At 34.3% G+C, this 16,872-nt stretch overlaps 2 protein-coding genes across 2 annotated transcripts in view; one reads left to right on the top strand and one right to left on the bottom strand.

Annotated features, from left to right (window-relative positions):
• Positions 1-7,303, top strand: part of LOC106878897 (S-adenosylmethionine decarboxylase proenzyme 1) — a 48,288-nt gene extending 40,985 nt beyond the window's left edge. Inside the window, exons 9-12 of the mRNA XM_014928246.2 lie at positions 721-813; positions 1,252-1,326; positions 3,427-3,507; positions 4,616-7,303. Of these exons, the coding sequence (XP_014783732.1) occupies positions 721-813; positions 1,252-1,326; positions 3,427-3,507; positions 4,616-4,753 (387 nt within the window). The 3' untranslated portion in view covers positions 4,754-7,303. The remainder of the gene's footprint in view (positions 1-720; positions 814-1,251; positions 1,327-3,426; positions 3,508-4,615) is intronic.
• Positions 7,304-8,944: 1,641 nt separating this feature from the next.
• Positions 8,945-16,872, bottom strand: part of LOC106878891 (V-type proton ATPase subunit E) — a 20,342-nt gene continuing 12,414 nt past the window's right edge. Inside the window, exons 3-8 of the mRNA XM_052969892.1 lie at positions 15,526-15,663; positions 14,997-15,086; positions 13,496-13,564; positions 11,382-11,476; positions 10,657-10,744; positions 8,945-9,408 (exon numbers count right to left, since the gene is read on the bottom strand). Of these exons, the coding sequence (XP_052825852.1) occupies positions 9,346-9,408; positions 10,657-10,744; positions 11,382-11,476; positions 13,496-13,564; positions 14,997-15,086; positions 15,526-15,663 (543 nt within the window). The 3' untranslated portion in view covers positions 8,945-9,345. The remainder of the gene's footprint in view (positions 9,409-10,656; positions 10,745-11,381; positions 11,477-13,495; positions 13,565-14,996; positions 15,087-15,525; positions 15,664-16,872) is intronic.

The raw sequence follows: 16,872 nt of genomic DNA, 5'->3' as shown, positions 1-16,872 counted from the left end.
TATATATATATATATAATGTATATGTATATATATATATATAATGTATATGTATATATATATATATAATGTATATGTATATATATATATATATATATAATGTATATATATATATATATATATATAATGTATATATAAATATATTTGTGTGTGCATGTGTCTGGATACATATGTGTGTATGGCTGTTTCCATGTCTCTTTTAATGTTTACATTGTTGTTTATGCCTTCTTTTTGTCCTGTAATTAAGCAATTCCAAAAATAGAGATTGGTTAAACTAAACACTAGACTGAAAAAGGATTTGATTATAATTCAATCAAATGTTCGAAGTTGATACTTAGCATGGCTTCTGTCTGATAGCTGAAACCAGTGAAAGAATAAAGTAGTTTTAAGCACGGTCCTGTGCTTTAGAAGTGTGCTTCACGATATGGTGATTGCCATTTCAATCCCACTGTATGGCCACCTTGACCTCTGGTGAAATTAGGTAAATAGAAACTGTGTAAAAGCTCATCAGATAGTATTTTTCTTGAGTGGTAAATGTTAGCCTTGCCTTCATCTGGCAGTATGTAGTAACAATCTACCTTTTTGCAAGTTATTCTTTGGTCTAAGAATAATTTGTTATCTTGATATGCTGCTTCCTATTGCAGCATCATGGCTCCTGTTTCCATATTTGCAAAAGTCTTCTTAAATCATTAAAAAAGATAATTTTTTTCCATCTTTTTCAGAGGTGTGGTATTGATAAACTATTACCCAATATGCTGATTGATGACTATTTATTTGAACCATGTGGATATTCCATGAATGGAATACTGCCTGGGGTAAATGATCTGTACTTTTTTTATTTCTAGAATTTTAGTTTTATTTCTTAATATCACAATCGTCATGACCACACTTCTGTTATAATGTTGAAATTTCACCCATTTTTCAAACTTGTCATAAAGTTTAAAATAGGTTTTCGATACTCAGGATGATTACCAAAATTGAAATAATGAATGATGTTTAATGATGATGTAGAAAAACTGTCTTCATCAATTTACTCAAAACACAATGCTTTTTACTTTGTAATTACAATTTTATTTATTTTTTGCACTAGAAAGAACAGCAAACATTTCCATATAATTTATTTACAAAACCATTTTTTATTAGAAACATAACATTGCAGTTTGGCATACTATTTTGTTATAATTTAGAAACATAAATCACTATATCTTGTAATCTCCTTATAAACGTTATCCTCTTTCATGTTCTACTTCCAGGGTTATTATATTACTATTCATGTTACACCAGAACCTCAGTGCTCTTATGTCAGTTTTGAAACTAATGTATCCCAAGTAAGAAAATGTTTTGTCTTATATTTTCTTTCTCTTTCTGGCATGGCATTAGTATATATTATTTATCCTTTCTTTTTATATGATTAAAATTTTCATGAATGATGTATTCTCTGCCTTACTTTCTCACTTTCCGTTTCATTGCTAACTGTTTATGCATAGATCACACTATACCATTATATGGAATCAATATTATGATAATATACCTACTCTGTCACTCTTCCATTACTCTTTCTCCTACCACTCTAGTTGCTCACATTTATACTGTTTTTTTTTTCTATTTACTCTCTCTCTGTTTCATTTGCATTGACTGAATAGAGACAACTTAGAAACTAAAGATGGTGCCATAATTAAAATCCATCCACTACATTCTGTGAAGTGATTAGAAAATGAATGGAGACAGTGTGCAACAGAGAGATTGTTTTAGTCTTGCCAAAACACAACATTTAGTCCTGGAGACACACTAGAAGGCACCTAATATATTCCTTTGTAAAGAACTTAGTATTAAGAACTTCCAGCTATAAAAACTGTGTTAAATTGAGTGAAAGTGTTCTGCTGGTCTGAACTGTTATGATCTGTCAAATCTCTTTGGGAGGTAATTCTTTCACGTACTGTAGCCACTTTTCTCTTATACCCTTCCCATTTATCCTCCTCATTAAATTCTTAAATTAAGCTCTTCAGAATCAAAATCTAGCCTTTGACAACTTCTAGCCCCTTTATCCATATATTTTAAATATTGCATCCAAATGTTCTACTTGATAAATAACCTCAATACTCACTAATAATTTCTAACAATTTAGCTCAATGTTGAGAAGTGTTTTACTTCTGCTTCATTCTTATCAAATAACTTCTTCTTTTTCCCTGCTTCATCATCATTGTCACTGTCTTCTTTGTTTTAACATATTTTTCTGATGCTACCTCAATCAGAGGACACTCCACCTACTGTTTTTATCACTTCTGCTGTTCCTCACTTTAGGATCTTTCCAGATCTTATTCCAAGCAATTTCTTTCATCTTTTCATATGTTTTTATTTCAACTGCATCCCTAAAACTTACGCCAAGCATTTTTGACGTGGTGGTCTAAAGTCTCCCTTGGTTTACTACAGAATCTTGCATACCATTATATTGTATATGTTGTGTGTTCACTTGTGATAATAATACACGAAACAAACTTTAAAAATAACAGCGAGACTTTATTCCTTCGTTAAATAATGCAGTGGACCAAATAAAACATCGTGAATTCTGGTGGTTGTATAGTTTATCCATTGTTTGGAAAATTCAGCTCAGGTCATCGTTGGTTACATGTGCTCCGTTATATAAACTTTGCTCTAGTGAATAACAGCAGGAAAATAACATGATTTGCTTTCATGAAAATTGCTCACCCCTCTGCTCATAGATGATTTGTTACACCAATTTATAGAAAATGGGCAAGTTCCAGAGCACCTACAGATTAGTTGTTTGAGAATGTATTAAGTGCAAAGTGATTGTATCTTCGATCCAAATCCAACAAAATGCTCAAACAATCAAAGCACAGGGCTCAGCCAATGTTCAAAACTCACATAATAGGTAAGACGACCAATCATTATAGATTAAAGCATTGAGCCTATTCAATATACCAGAATACAACTGAAATCAACCTTGGAAAGCACCAACATCGACCCCGCACACTGGAAGGATGTCTCGGCAAACAGACCCCTCTGGAGACACACCATCAAAACGGGTTCAGTGGACTTCGAGAAAGCCCGAGTCGCAAGAGCTGAACTCAAGTGATGGGAGAGAAAGCAGTGCCTTCTCTTTCGCAAACCAGCCCCTTCTATCCCTTGTCCACAATGTCCCCGTATGTTTCGTGCAACCCTTGGATTGCGGAGCCATCTGCGGTTCAAACACCTAGGAAAATGAACTGGATTGCAAGCTTGGAAACATGAGACACAGCCAACAACAACAACAACAACCAGAATAAAAATGGTCTCTCTACACATTTATCAAATCATTTTAATTCATTTCATTTAAGCAGGTGTGCATATGGAGACAGAATATTTTCTATATTACCTGTATTGAGACATTTTGTGATATTGCATTTTTAGTTCAGTCTTTCTATTTACAGGAATCTTACTTTGAGCTGCTAACCAAGCTTCTTAATCTATTCAAGCCTGGAAACTTTTTACTAACGGTTTTTGCAAATAAAGTAAGGATTTTGTTTTTATTACATTTAACATCCTTAATGCTATTATCCAGACAGTTTCCAGAATATATTCTTAGATAGAATCCACTTTCTTACTCAATAATCTCTCTTCTTTGGAATCAGCTAGAAGGACTTTCTATTGTTGATGAAAATTTCCTTAATACTTCAAAGTTTAGCTATCATTTCTATTACCTCCATCATGCTTTGAATCAGCAATAATTATAAAACAACTTTCCCACAGGTAAAGACTCTTTTTCATATCTGTTCTCTCTGAAGTAGTTATTCTCAATATCTACAACTCTTCTTCCTAGTTTTTTTTTTCTATTCTATTCTTTCTGATCTACCTGATTTAGAAGCATACAATTTATACTCACTCATCTTCAATAACATCTCATGGCAACCACGTAAGCACAGTACAGTATCACAATGGCTAGCTTTTCTTTTAGCAGCCTTAGATGGTTGTTGAGCCTCTACAAATCACAAATCCAATCTTTGCATGCATCATAAGCAAGTATATATATATGTACAATAACGGATGGCCTTTGACCCTCCTGAGTTTACCTACCATTTAACAGGTTTTGTTTTTTCATTCTTCTCCTTAAATTGTTTGAAAAACATAATTTGCAAGTTATATTTTCATTTAAAATGCCAGTTCAAAATTTAAGCATGCCCACTATTTTCAGCATCATATGAAACAATTTAGACATCAAAACAAGCTGTTCTTAAAACACCCATTAATCTGTATCAAGAATTTGAAAGTTTTGAGAGGAAATAATGTTCAAACACATTTTTTGATTTAATTTGTTAATTTCAACATGTTTTTCTTTTAAAAATTCATATTGTGTAAAAGAAAACATTATTTTTCCAGTCTTGGAAACGGCATTTATTCTGTATTTTTTGCAGAAGATAATGAAGAATTATCATTATTAAGCTGGTATTTGAAATGTAAGTTAACATGAAATTTTGATGAAAGGTTTTCATGTGCCATACAGAGTTGTCTGTGCCTTAATCTCCGATTTAAACTTGAGAGACAATATATTTATACATTATGAAAGTATTTAAGAGAATTTATTTCTTAAAACTACATTTGTTTTATTTTTTCTTTCTTTAGGCTTCAAATGCTCGAAACGCCTATAAAGATTTGCAAGACGAACCACTTCCTGGCTATATGCGACTTGATCATCAATTTTGTATGTTCAAGAATTATAATTTGACCTACACTTATTATGCAAGCAGGCCTATTATCTAGGACTAAGTTGGTTCTGGTGTTTTGAATAGCAATTCTTTCATTTCCTTTTCTTATCTTTGATATTGAAATCAAAAGAGTAGGCAGATGTTTATTACATTTTTTATTATTACACGAAAATCGGAATACTTCCATAGCTACAATTTTTAATGTTGAATTAGACTGAAGTTTGAGCTATACATGACTACAACCATATATATATATGTATATATATATATGTGTGTGTGTGTGCGCGTCTATATTCTGACCGCAGAGTAAATCTACCCAGAGATTTTCTTAAATCTTGTGAAATTGCAGATTAGCAATTCTTTGAAGTCCATAACTCTGAGAATTACTGTAAACTGTGCTGTACTGTCTCATAGGCACAAATCTGTGAAATGTGCTTGTAACTTAGATCTATATTTTAGTTTTATCTCGTTTTATAATTTGAAGAGATAAAAATTTATTTGAAGGATGTTCTTTCATGTTGCTATTATATTTATTGTTGTGATGTTTTGTCAGGAAAATTTACACCATTCTGCAGCATGACCATATTCTGGCTGTTAGATAAGTTTGCGAAATTTATAAATGCCTAGAATATGAAAAGTGATTTTAAAGGCTCAGTTTTTGGTGATGTGAAATTGCAAAAGCAGTTACTTTTACAATGCACACACACACATGTATGTAAGTCTATAGTTGTATATAATGTATATTGAATAAGTGATTATACACTGGAAAATATCCACAGGATTGAAGTGATCAATTTTTTAACATGTTATTAAACTACATAATATTATTACTTTAATGCCATAGCAGATATTTCAGAAATATTCCAGATGAAATTACTTTTACATCACATTCAACTAAATTAATTTAATAACTATGATGAATTTTGTAATTATTACAAAGTAGACAGTCTTCACATGTGTCAGGGAAACAGCTGTAGAACAAACTATTTTGTAATACCATGGAGTTGGTTTTTCCATTCTTCCGAATATGTGTGTATATATATTTATACATACACAACACATATATACATGTCTATATCTTATTTAAGCTGTGTATTTATTTCTGGCTGTTCGTGACTTCCGAGTCAGACTATATTCAAATCAATGTCTCATTGTCACCAAGTTTGTAATGAAATTAATATTCTCTGTAAAATATTAAACAAAGAAATTTCAATACAACTAAAATATATTTGAATTACTGAACAAGATAAAAAGGCAAACACTAAAAAGAATTTCTAATTTTCCTGTCAGGAATTAGAAATTTAAAAGAATTGTTACTTCATTTTTAGATATATTTTTTTCCCCTATTTATTGATCTTGTTCTTTTCGAAATATTTCATTTATTCCATTGTTAAATAATTTACAACATTGCAGAAAAGCAAACATTATGAATGTTTACATTTTGTTATTACTATTGTTTTATATTGCTTCTCTCTTTTTATTGTTCTCATTTAAAAAATTGATTACAGCTTTCACTAAAGTGACTAATCATAATAAAAACTCACTAAAAGTCACCAACTACACAAAATATTGTGTTGAAGATACTGGTCTTAAAACTTACAATGTCCAACTATTCTAGTCATGGAATAAGGTTGTATTAGAATTTTAACAAAAGAAATGCATGAAATATGAGCAGTAAGGAACCTCTTTTGATAAAGAGGAAGCCTGTAAGGGGTAGGTGGGTGAGATAGTCAAATTCTGCCTTATATTACACAAGAAGGACACATTGGATATCTAAATAACAATGAAGAGTTTTAGATGCCTTAAAAGAATAATGGAACAGTTATAGTTGGAATCTTTTTTTTTTTATCATAGGTCTACTTGGTCAGGGTTTATTTGGGCTAAACAGAGGTAAGGGTGGATATAACTCCTGCCATCATTGCAATTATTGATACTCATCAAGGCATCAACGAGATATTAAGAGGAAATAACTATTACTCTTATCATTGCATTAAAAATAACCAAATACAATTTATTGCACATATAAAGTTAATCAATGCATTTATATTTTTACTTCTAATATATACATGGAAAACATAGTTAAGTCATTATTGGCTGAGGGTTAGGGCCTCATGCACCACCCATTCGTTACATCTTCATGCTCTCTTCAGAATGAATAGGATCAGTCAGTTCCGATTTCTTTTCCAAGCGTTGACTCCTTTGGTCTTCACCTCTGTCTAGACACTCACAGCCATTCTGGCTGCCTTCAAAGGCTACCAAGCCCCATTGTACTACTGGGGGTAACACTTTCTAGAGGCATACCTCATTCTCACTTTACAACACATCAGACGCTAACCCAGAATTGCTAGGTAATTGTTGACCCTACATTGGGGTTCATCCGTCCTTTTGATATGTCTTTGTCAGGCTGGCTTTCTACCAACTGTCCCCCACAAGCAAACCTGAATAGGGGGAACTTGTTTAGTCACTGATAACCTGACCATGCAACACCTAACAACCATCATTTTTTCCCGATATAGTTACTTGATTTTTTAGGACATCATATTCTTTTCATGTATGACAGTTATATGAAGTTGGAAATAACAAAAATAAAACATTCTCAATAATACAGGGATTGTGTTTTGTTAATTCTAACCCCTGATCGACATTTTGGATTTCAAGTTTTTCAAACCTTGTTGCACATTACTCCCAATCAATGGTCAACATACACAATTTATTTTAACATTAGGTTCTTTATATATTTATCAATAAATATATATAGAACCAAGCATCAAAACAGAATTTTGTATTTTAACTCAAGAAACTGTGTATACTGATCAAGATTATAGACTCATGAATGTAGTTTTACATTCATCATCATCTTGTTGATTTTCCCCCCCTAAGCTGTTATTTACAATGTTTTCTCCAAAACAAGACAATCAAATTATACCTCAAAATTATTAAAAAAATCAAAATTTAAATCTTGACAGCTGTCTACTGTTTGCTTTCTACATGCTGATATATAACTTCATTTACTAAGATGCATTTTGTATTAATAACTTATTGTATTTATCTTGTAAATAATGAATGGTTTTCAACATATGTGCAACACCACAAAATATTTGAGAGGAGTATTTTAATTAGATAGCAAAGAAACACAAATGAGGTTTGATCTCAACATGAAAAAAAAAAAAACTGAATACACTATGCTTTTAACCATTTTTACAACTGCTTTTTATATGTTTGCATGAGTTGCTCCCAATCTGGCACTCACCATTTGTTGCAGTCTTTTTTTATCCCCTTCATGAAGTTCAACCTCCTGAGATTGGCTTCAATTACTTATTCCTCATCCACATGTATCATACCAACACAGTTTTCTCTCTCTCTCTTGCCCACAACAACTGATTCTTTTTATACCCAAGTTATCTCTCATCTCTCTCTCCAACTTCCACACATCCTTTGTTTGCTATGCTCACATCACACTACAATGCAGCACTTTACTTTGTACATGTAATCCCTCTTTTGCAAACTTCCATTCTGTTTACTTTGCCTTCAGAGCAACACCTTACCTCAAACTGCATGTGCACCTATAAGTCATATTTTGTACATTGTATGAAGTTCCTTTTTTTTTTTTGCATATTGAACATAGCCATTTCTCTGATGACAGCAGGTTCCTGCCTTGTATTCTTTCTACTTACTAAAACTTTGAAATCTAAAGAAATTAGTGATATTTGGTGTTTAGTGAATTTCATGTCATGGGGGAAGGAATTGTGTCCTTTTTGTCTGAGGGAGAAAAGTCACATTATAGCAGACAATCTTTTCCAAACTCATGAATATCACTGGTTTTCTAATATCAACTTTCACAAGTGACAGTATATCTCAAAAATCAGTAATAATCACTCTTGGGTAATAAAAATTTCTGCAGATTTTGCATTCTGACGAAAGCATTCAGGCTGGGTTTTTTTTCTCTGTCCCTCCCACCCCAGTTCTCAGAGGCAATGTGAAGGGTCACCAACATTGCCTTCCTTCCTGGCTGAAAGATTAAGTAAAAAGTGGTGAGAGGAGTAATATTTTGTCCACACACACACACGTGTGTGGAGCTGGATAAGATAAAGAAATAATAATAATGTTAAAGTGCAAGAAAGGTTCCTCAATGGCTCCCAAATAAATATTTATGTAGTAGACAATGCATTTATTGGAATGGTTTCTTTCTATTAAACTAAAACACTCCCAACTATTTCATTCATAAAAAAAAATAACACAATTCATGTTATTTTAACGAATTTATTTTATATTCAAATTTAACAAGTAATGGAATACAAATGTACCCAAAATTTACAGAAAACAGGAAACTATTCCACCTGTGTAATTATTGCTAATCAGCTAGAAAATGACCGGAGAAAGAAATATTCACTTTTTACATTTCATTTTACATCAAAAATAAGATTTGGAATGAACAAAAATCTATAATTGAAATCACAACTAGGATTAAAAGTTGTATTGGTGTGTGTGTATGTGATCCAATCAATTTCAAAAACAATGATTAATAGTTTTGAGATGTAAGATCTAGAATTAATCAGACTTTATATTACACGAAAGAAAAAAAAATTAAAAAGTGTCTCAATGGAACGCTTTGAAGAAAAAAAAAAACGATTAACTTTAAAAGAATAACTAATTCAAGAATCTGCGATTAACATTCTTCCCAAAAAGTATTTCTCTCTGTTGTGGCAACATCTGAAACAAGAAAAAATACTGGTGAACAAAGGTCAATAGAAAATATATCAATCAAATGGCACCGGAAATTAGAGCAATGTCAATGCAAAAGTTATACTGTGTGTGTGTGTGTGAGATGATCATTTAATGTCGGTTTTTCAAGGTAATAGCTCTTATACCGCACTCTCTTTTACGATTGGATAACATGCAACTAAAAACTGTCAACTACAACTTCCATCATTGACCACTTTCCCGATGGCATTCATAACATCTCTTTTATTTGTTTCAGTCATTTGACTGTGGCCATGCTAGAGCACTGCCGTTAGTCAAGCAAATCGACCCCAGGACTTATTCTTTGCAAGCCTAGTACTTATTCTATCAGTCGCTTTTGCTAAACCGCTAAGTTACGGGGACGTAAACACACCAGCATGGGTTGTCAAACAGACACACATATACATATATATACGACGGGCTTCTTTCAGTTTCCGTCTACCAAATCTACTCACAAGGCTTTGGTCAGCCCAAGGCTATAGTAGAAGACACTTGCCCAAGGTGCCACGCAGTGGGACTGAACCCAGAACCATGTGGTTGGTAAGCAAGCTACTTACCACACAGCCACTCCTACATCAACAACAACAAAAAAAAATTAGAAATGCTGGCCATCACTGTCATTTAATGAAGAGCTGTACCTTAGTCTTTTCTAAATTAACTTTAAGGACCTTAGATTCCAGGTTTTACTTCCATACCTGAAATTTCTCTTCTAGCTCTGATATGGAATCTGCTATGAGGGCAAGATCATCAGCATATAGTAGTTGCTGGTCTTGAATTCCTCTGTTATGGCCTGGAGGACAATGATGAAAAGGAGAAGACGGAGGACTGAGCCTTGATAAACACTTACCTTACAGACAGTGCCCTTAGGGCTTTCACAAACTACTCATCTGTCCTTGAGCCCACCATATCACACAGCAGGGTACTCTATTGAAAGCTTTCTCTAGATCAACAAATGCTAATTATAATGGTTTATTCTTAGCTAAGTACTTCTCTTGCAGTTGCCGGACTATGAAGCCAAACTGCATTTTGTCCAGCCTAATTTGGCTCCAACAATTCTTATTTATTTTTTCCTTTCTTTTAATTTTCTGAAACAGGTTACAAATTTCATATTCCCAAAATAGAAAATCACGTGAAGGGGTATCATATTTGCTATGTGTATAATAGGGTTGCAATAAAACAAAAAACAGGTGATGCAGTAAAGTAAATAAGTTCTGTTACCTGTTGGCTAATGAGTTCAAGTCTTTTGTCCAAAGTATTGATAACTTTGATTTTTCCTTGTTGGGCAAAGACTTCCACTCCACCAGATCTAAAGAAAAAAAAAAAAGAATATTAATTATATGCTGTACAATTATAAATTAATTCGTTAAGATCAGACCAACATAATTAATGTAGGAGGTTGGAGAAGAGTAGGATGTGAGATTTACAAATTAATAAGAGGTGAGTGAGCTCTAAGGTTGCAATGAAGTCTGTGAATGGAAGAGAGAGGCCAGTGGATTTAGTTCTGGATTTTGGCATCTTGGTCAAGTGTTAAAAGTGATGGTGCATCAAGAGGTTATAGGAACCCCCCTACCAGAACCAAGTGCTTACTATAGAGTCTAGAGCTGATGTTAAACTGGGCAGAATGATGTACCTAACTTCCAGAAAAAAAACAAAAAAAGCAAAACACGAGAGAAGACAACATTTCTAATGACATTATATTAAAAGAATGGAGAAAGGATGAATATGTAGTTTTGGACATGAAATATGAATGCTTAATACATGAAAGATAATCCTCAGCTAGTAATGGTTTAATTCCTATAAGATTCAAGTAAGATTTATGAAACTGTATGTGGGTCATATCAGCACGCTTGATGAATGGAATGATGCAGCAATGTGAAGCTTTCAAACACATGACAACAGGTTTTCATGCAGAAGCATAACATCTGAAATAGTCAAATACTTACACTGAGCTGGCTAGAAAACTATCTGTACTGATAGTTACTTTTACGTCTTTGCTAGTAGCAGCCTTGAAGTTCTCTTGACACTGAGGTAAAACTTCCTGGAAAATGAAATTAAAAAAAAAAGAGAAGAGAAGCTGGAATTATTCTTTTTTTTTTTTTCTCAATAAGTTTAGTGAGTTCTAAGTTGAAATGAAGTGGTAGAGGTAGACCCAGGAAAACGGGACAAAGTGGTGAAGCATGATCTTCGAACTTTCAGCCTCACAAAGGCAATGACTAGTGACCAAGATGTTTGGCGATATGCTGTGCTTGAGAAGACTCGTCAAGCCAAGTGAAATTGTTGTCGTGGCTGATGTTGGTGTCCTGTAACCGGCATCCATGCTGGTGACATGTAAAGAGCACCATTCAAGTATTGGGCTTCACAGAGGCAAAGTGGCTGAGTTCCTTTTGAATGTTAGGCCTCACAGAAGCAAAGTGGCTGAGTTCCTTTTGAATGTTAGGCCTCACAGAAGCAAAGTGGCTGAGTTCCTTTTGAATGTTAGGCCTCAGGGAGGCAACGACAGACCTTTGGCATTATGTCGTGCTTGAGAAGAAGACACATCAAGCCAAGCAAAATCGCAGCCATGGCAGATACTGGTGTCATGCAAATGGCACCTGTGCTGGTGGCACATAAAAGCACCCATTACACTCTCAGAGTAGTTGGCATTAGGAAGGGCATCTAGCTGTAGAAAACCATGCCAAATCAGACTGGAGTCCGGTGCAGCCTTCCAGTTTACCAGTCCTGGTTAAACCAACCAACCCATGCCAGCATGGACAACGGACGTTAAATGACGATGATGAAGGAAGTTTTAATAGAAAACAAAATTGAAATAATACATGTTTACTTCAAAGAACAATGGTGTGATCAATATGAATTAATGGTATATAAAATAAAACACACACAAAAGCACCAATTGCACTTTTATCATCATCATCATTATCAAGGCAGAGAGCTGACAGAATCGTTAGCACAAAATGCTTAGTGGTGTTTCATCCGTTCTTATGCACTGAAATCAACTTTGCCTTTCAGCCTTTTGGGATCGATAAAATAAGTAGCAGTTGATTACTGGGGTTGATGTAATCAACTTCCGCCAATTGCTGGCCTTGTGCCAGAATTTGAAATCATTATCATTATTATTTAGGCAGAATCATTAGCCAGACAAAATGCTTCTCAGCATTTCATCCATCTTCCTGTCCTGAGCTCAGATTTTGCCAGGTTCAACTTTGCCTTTCATCCTTCTGGGGTTGATGAAATAAGGACCAGGTCAAGTATTGGGGCTGATGTAATTGGCTGGCCCCTCCCCACAAAACATTTCTGGCCTTGTGCCTATAGTAAAAAGGATTATTATTATTATTATACAACTAATACTACTTATGGTACTCTGATACGACTACTTTCACTTCTGCAATTCTTATATGAAAAAAACTTTTGTGAATTAGCTGCTCATTAAACATCTATAATTTCTATTCTAGGCAGAAGGCCTAACATTTTGAGGGGAGTAGGCCAGTCCGTTACATTGACCCCCGATACTCAACTGGTACTTATTCTGTTAATTCCAAAAAGATAAATGACAATTGACCTTGGCAGAATTTGAATTCAGAATGTAAAGATGGACAAAATGCGGTTAAGCATTTTACCTGTTGTGCTAATGGTTTTGCCAGCATGCCATAATCTTTGACATTTGTTTTTCCATGCTACATATTGCTGAAGTATTGTTCTATAACTAGACGCTCTTCCTGTCACTAACCTTACTTGTTTTCAAGATATTCCTTAGATCTGAATTACACAAAGCAGAAACAAACATTATCAGAAAGGGAAAATATTTTGAGCCAAATTTATTTTTGTAAAATAATTGCACATTGAGTTTATTGGAAATCAGATTAGTGCAGTGCCTTTATGTCTATTTATAGATTTGACTGAGAGAGAGGCCTAGAAATGAAATTTTAGAAATATTTCATTTCTAACAGTTGAAAAGGAAAAGAAAAAAAAATCAAATAATAAACTGCAATAGTTGTAATTAACAAAACATGGTATCATCCATTAATGAGAACAAACAAATCAACGAATAACTATAACTGACCTTGACTAAATTTACATCTTGTTCACGGCATTTGATAATTACATTAGTCTCAAGAAGTTGGAATAGAGCCTGAAAAAAATGTGTTAAAAACTGACATTTAGAAAATTGCTTTTATAAGTTTAGAATTTATGTTAAAATATTAGTAATTTTGGATATTCCACGAATATCAAGGAGTGCAATCTTCATCTGGGAAGGAATTTGCATTTACAAGCAGCCATCTTTCCAGTGAGAATGTTGTCAATCTGGCTTGTATAGCCACCAGTTTGATGAGTGAACAGGTGACCGACTGGTCTCCTGAAGTTAGTATTGCAGATCATAAGGTCATTTGCATCGCAGAACTTCAGAAGCCTAGTTCCCTACTCATTGCAGGAACCAACTCCACAGAAGCCATCTGGATGCTGTCCAACATGTTCATTGAAGTCACTGTCATTTGTGCAAAAGGGTATCATAAAATCGATCTTTCTGTTCATCTGGCAGCCCCAGTCGAGGAGCATAGGCAGAAATAATAATTGTTACTCCACTTTGCAACACTAGTCTAAGTTTCGGTATCATATCAGACATTCTGACTCCCTCGATTGCCTTAACCCATTTCTCAGCAAAAAAAGTATGCTCATGTCACCAACCCCATTACTATTGTCTATCCAGGAGATTTCATACCTATGTTCTTTGCTTTACCTCTTGGATGCAACACACGTCTACATGCCTTTGTTCCAGCATCTTAACTATCTCATCAGACCTCACTTTCAATTCTGTAAAATGTTGAGTGTACCAACTCTAAGGGGGAGAAAGGGGGTCAAGAGGAGATATGAGAATGGTGGACAGCATCCTACATCTGAAAAGAAGGTTTGCCAAGACATAAATTTCATTCTACATTCAATTTACCGTCATTCATTCAGTTCACACTTGCCGTGTCTACCAGATAAAGAGAGAGCAGGGTGTGGTATAAAACTATTGCTTACATAAAGCTAAAGTAGAGGTGATAATTAACCCACTATCAAGCACTGATAGGTAACCCGGTAGCAAGAGCACTTGTCATATTTCCGATGCTATCTTTGCCTTTTTTCATATTGTACTAGCCTGAGTACCCAGTGTTGCTCAGAAGTTTAAAGAATGTTAAAGGAAGTACATATATTTATTCCGATAAAAAAGATATTTTCAGAAGAAATTCTATCAGATGATGTGAATATAAACAAAGTTATTAAAACAAATCCTGAAATCAATCAGAGTTTAATGTTTTCAGTGTGTCCTTTAATTGGGACTTCCAACTCACAAACATCCTACATATAATTGCCCATGAGAGAAGCAAGGTTAAGTCCAACAATGTTGAGAGATTGTGCTTGAGATTTGCTTATGGACATAGCAAAACTTAGTTTCACACTGGGAACTGGAGCCATTTAAATTCACAGGGGAGATCAGATGGAATGAAGACATTATCACCCTTATTTCTCCCAAGAGAAATGAATTTTGCCAGTAAGACTAAACAGGATGAAAACTTTTTTACCTGTGTAATGAGTCCTTCAAGAATACCTCTGTAACGGTGTTTATCATTTGTCACCTGCCCAAGACGACGACGAGCCTCTTCTAAAACATCCTAGAAATAATAGAAAATATTTAAGAAAATTGCATTATTATAACAATTATACAATTACAACTCTCTTCTAGAAGGCTTGGTTTTCTTAGATCACACAATTTTATTCTAAATCTTCTTGGCTTTATATTTACAAAATGGCTGTTGGCCATTAGATTATATTTTTACTTTGAACTTCGTTAAATCTCATATGTTCTTGCCAGTATAGTTGTCCACCCATATATGTCCACTAAAGGTTCTGGTTTCTATTTCTAAATTTGAAGTTTATACATCAAGCTCATTTAGATAAAGAAAGCAAAACAAAGAGATAAAGCTTGAACAGAATAATTTCTTTAATTTTAGAGGAATTGATGACAAGAAGTGGTAGTCCAATGATGGAAACAAATAAAAGATAAAAGATACAAAAATTAAAAATATAAGTAAAATATAAAATATTATTTACTTTTATATGCTCTTCTCGATCTCTAAGGACTTTCAAACGTGCTTGGTTTAAAAGATTTGAGCTTTGGCTGAAAAAAGAAAGAGAAAATATCAAAATAACAAGAATTCCTAAATTTAATATAAAGTAGTTACAAATTTTTCAGGGAAAGACTTAATTGTAAATATTTATTCACACCTTTGCCCCAAAGATGAAAGGCAAAGGTAACTGTTATGGAACCTGAACTCAGATCATAGAGACACAACTAATTACTGTGAATTCTTTATCCAGTACCATACCACTTCTATATCCTTCCCTTGACAGTCAATAATAAATTGTACAGGCGTCATCCTTCTACACTTTTTTTAGTGGATGCAAAACGCAGCAAGCATCTGAAGCATATAATGTTAAGTCAGGCCCTGGAGGAGAAAAATGTAACAAGAATAATTTCTTTGATTGATATAAATTTGAAACTTTCCTTCATTGGACACTAAACTCCGCTTGCGAAGACCTGTTGAGGCAAGTGAAATCGAAATCGAACTAAATTCGACGACTGGCACCCATGCCAACGTCGTCTCCTTCATTGGACACGAAACTCGGCTTGCGAAGACCTGTTGGGGCAAGCGAAAGCGAAATCGTTATGGCACCTGTTCCCAGCGTCGCCTTCCTGGTATCTGTGCCGGTGGCACGTGTAAAGATATTCGAGCGAGATCGTTGCCAGGACTGGCTCCTGTGCAGGTGGCACGTAAAAGCACCCACTACACTCTCAGAGTGGTTGGCATTAGGAAGGGCATCCAGCTGTAGAAACTCTGTCAAATCAGATTGGAGCCTGGTGTAGCCATCTGATTCACCAGTCCTCAGTCAAATCGTCCAACCCATGCTAGCATGGAAAGCGGACGTTAAACAATGATGATGTGTGACATAAATTTAAAACTAATCAGTTGAATCAACACCAAGTAACTAGTATTTAGTGCTTTGAGGGAAATTAAAAGGAATGCAAACCCTTCAAGAATTTAAATACATAAGATATTTCGCTTAGCACTACATTCCTATAAACTCACAACATTAAAAGTAGTAATAATGATTGGTTTATGTACAAAGATGAGAAATACCGAATTCACTCTTCTCACCCAGGCTAGCATGGAAGACGGACATTAAATGATGATGATGATATACTTGGTTTTATTTTGTTTACATGTGTGGGTAGATTAAATTGATTGCGGAATTTGCAAGCAGAAATATGAAGACAGATCTTTACTAAGAATGCAATCAACACTTGATGGTTAGAGCAAAGACCAGTGATAACAGTGACAAGTACACTAACAAATACTAAATAGCCCTGATTGTGTTACATTAACAATTTCTGCATCG

The sequence above is a fragment of the Octopus bimaculoides genome, chromosome 8 (genome assembly GCF_001194135.2).
Source record: "Octopus bimaculoides isolate UCB-OBI-ISO-001 chromosome 8, ASM119413v2, whole genome shotgun sequence".
Taxonomy (NCBI): domain Eukaryota; kingdom Metazoa; phylum Mollusca; class Cephalopoda; order Octopoda; family Octopodidae; genus Octopus; species Octopus bimaculoides.
Note: the sequence above shows the minus strand (reverse complement) of the source record. Positions and strands in the feature narration are given on the sequence as shown.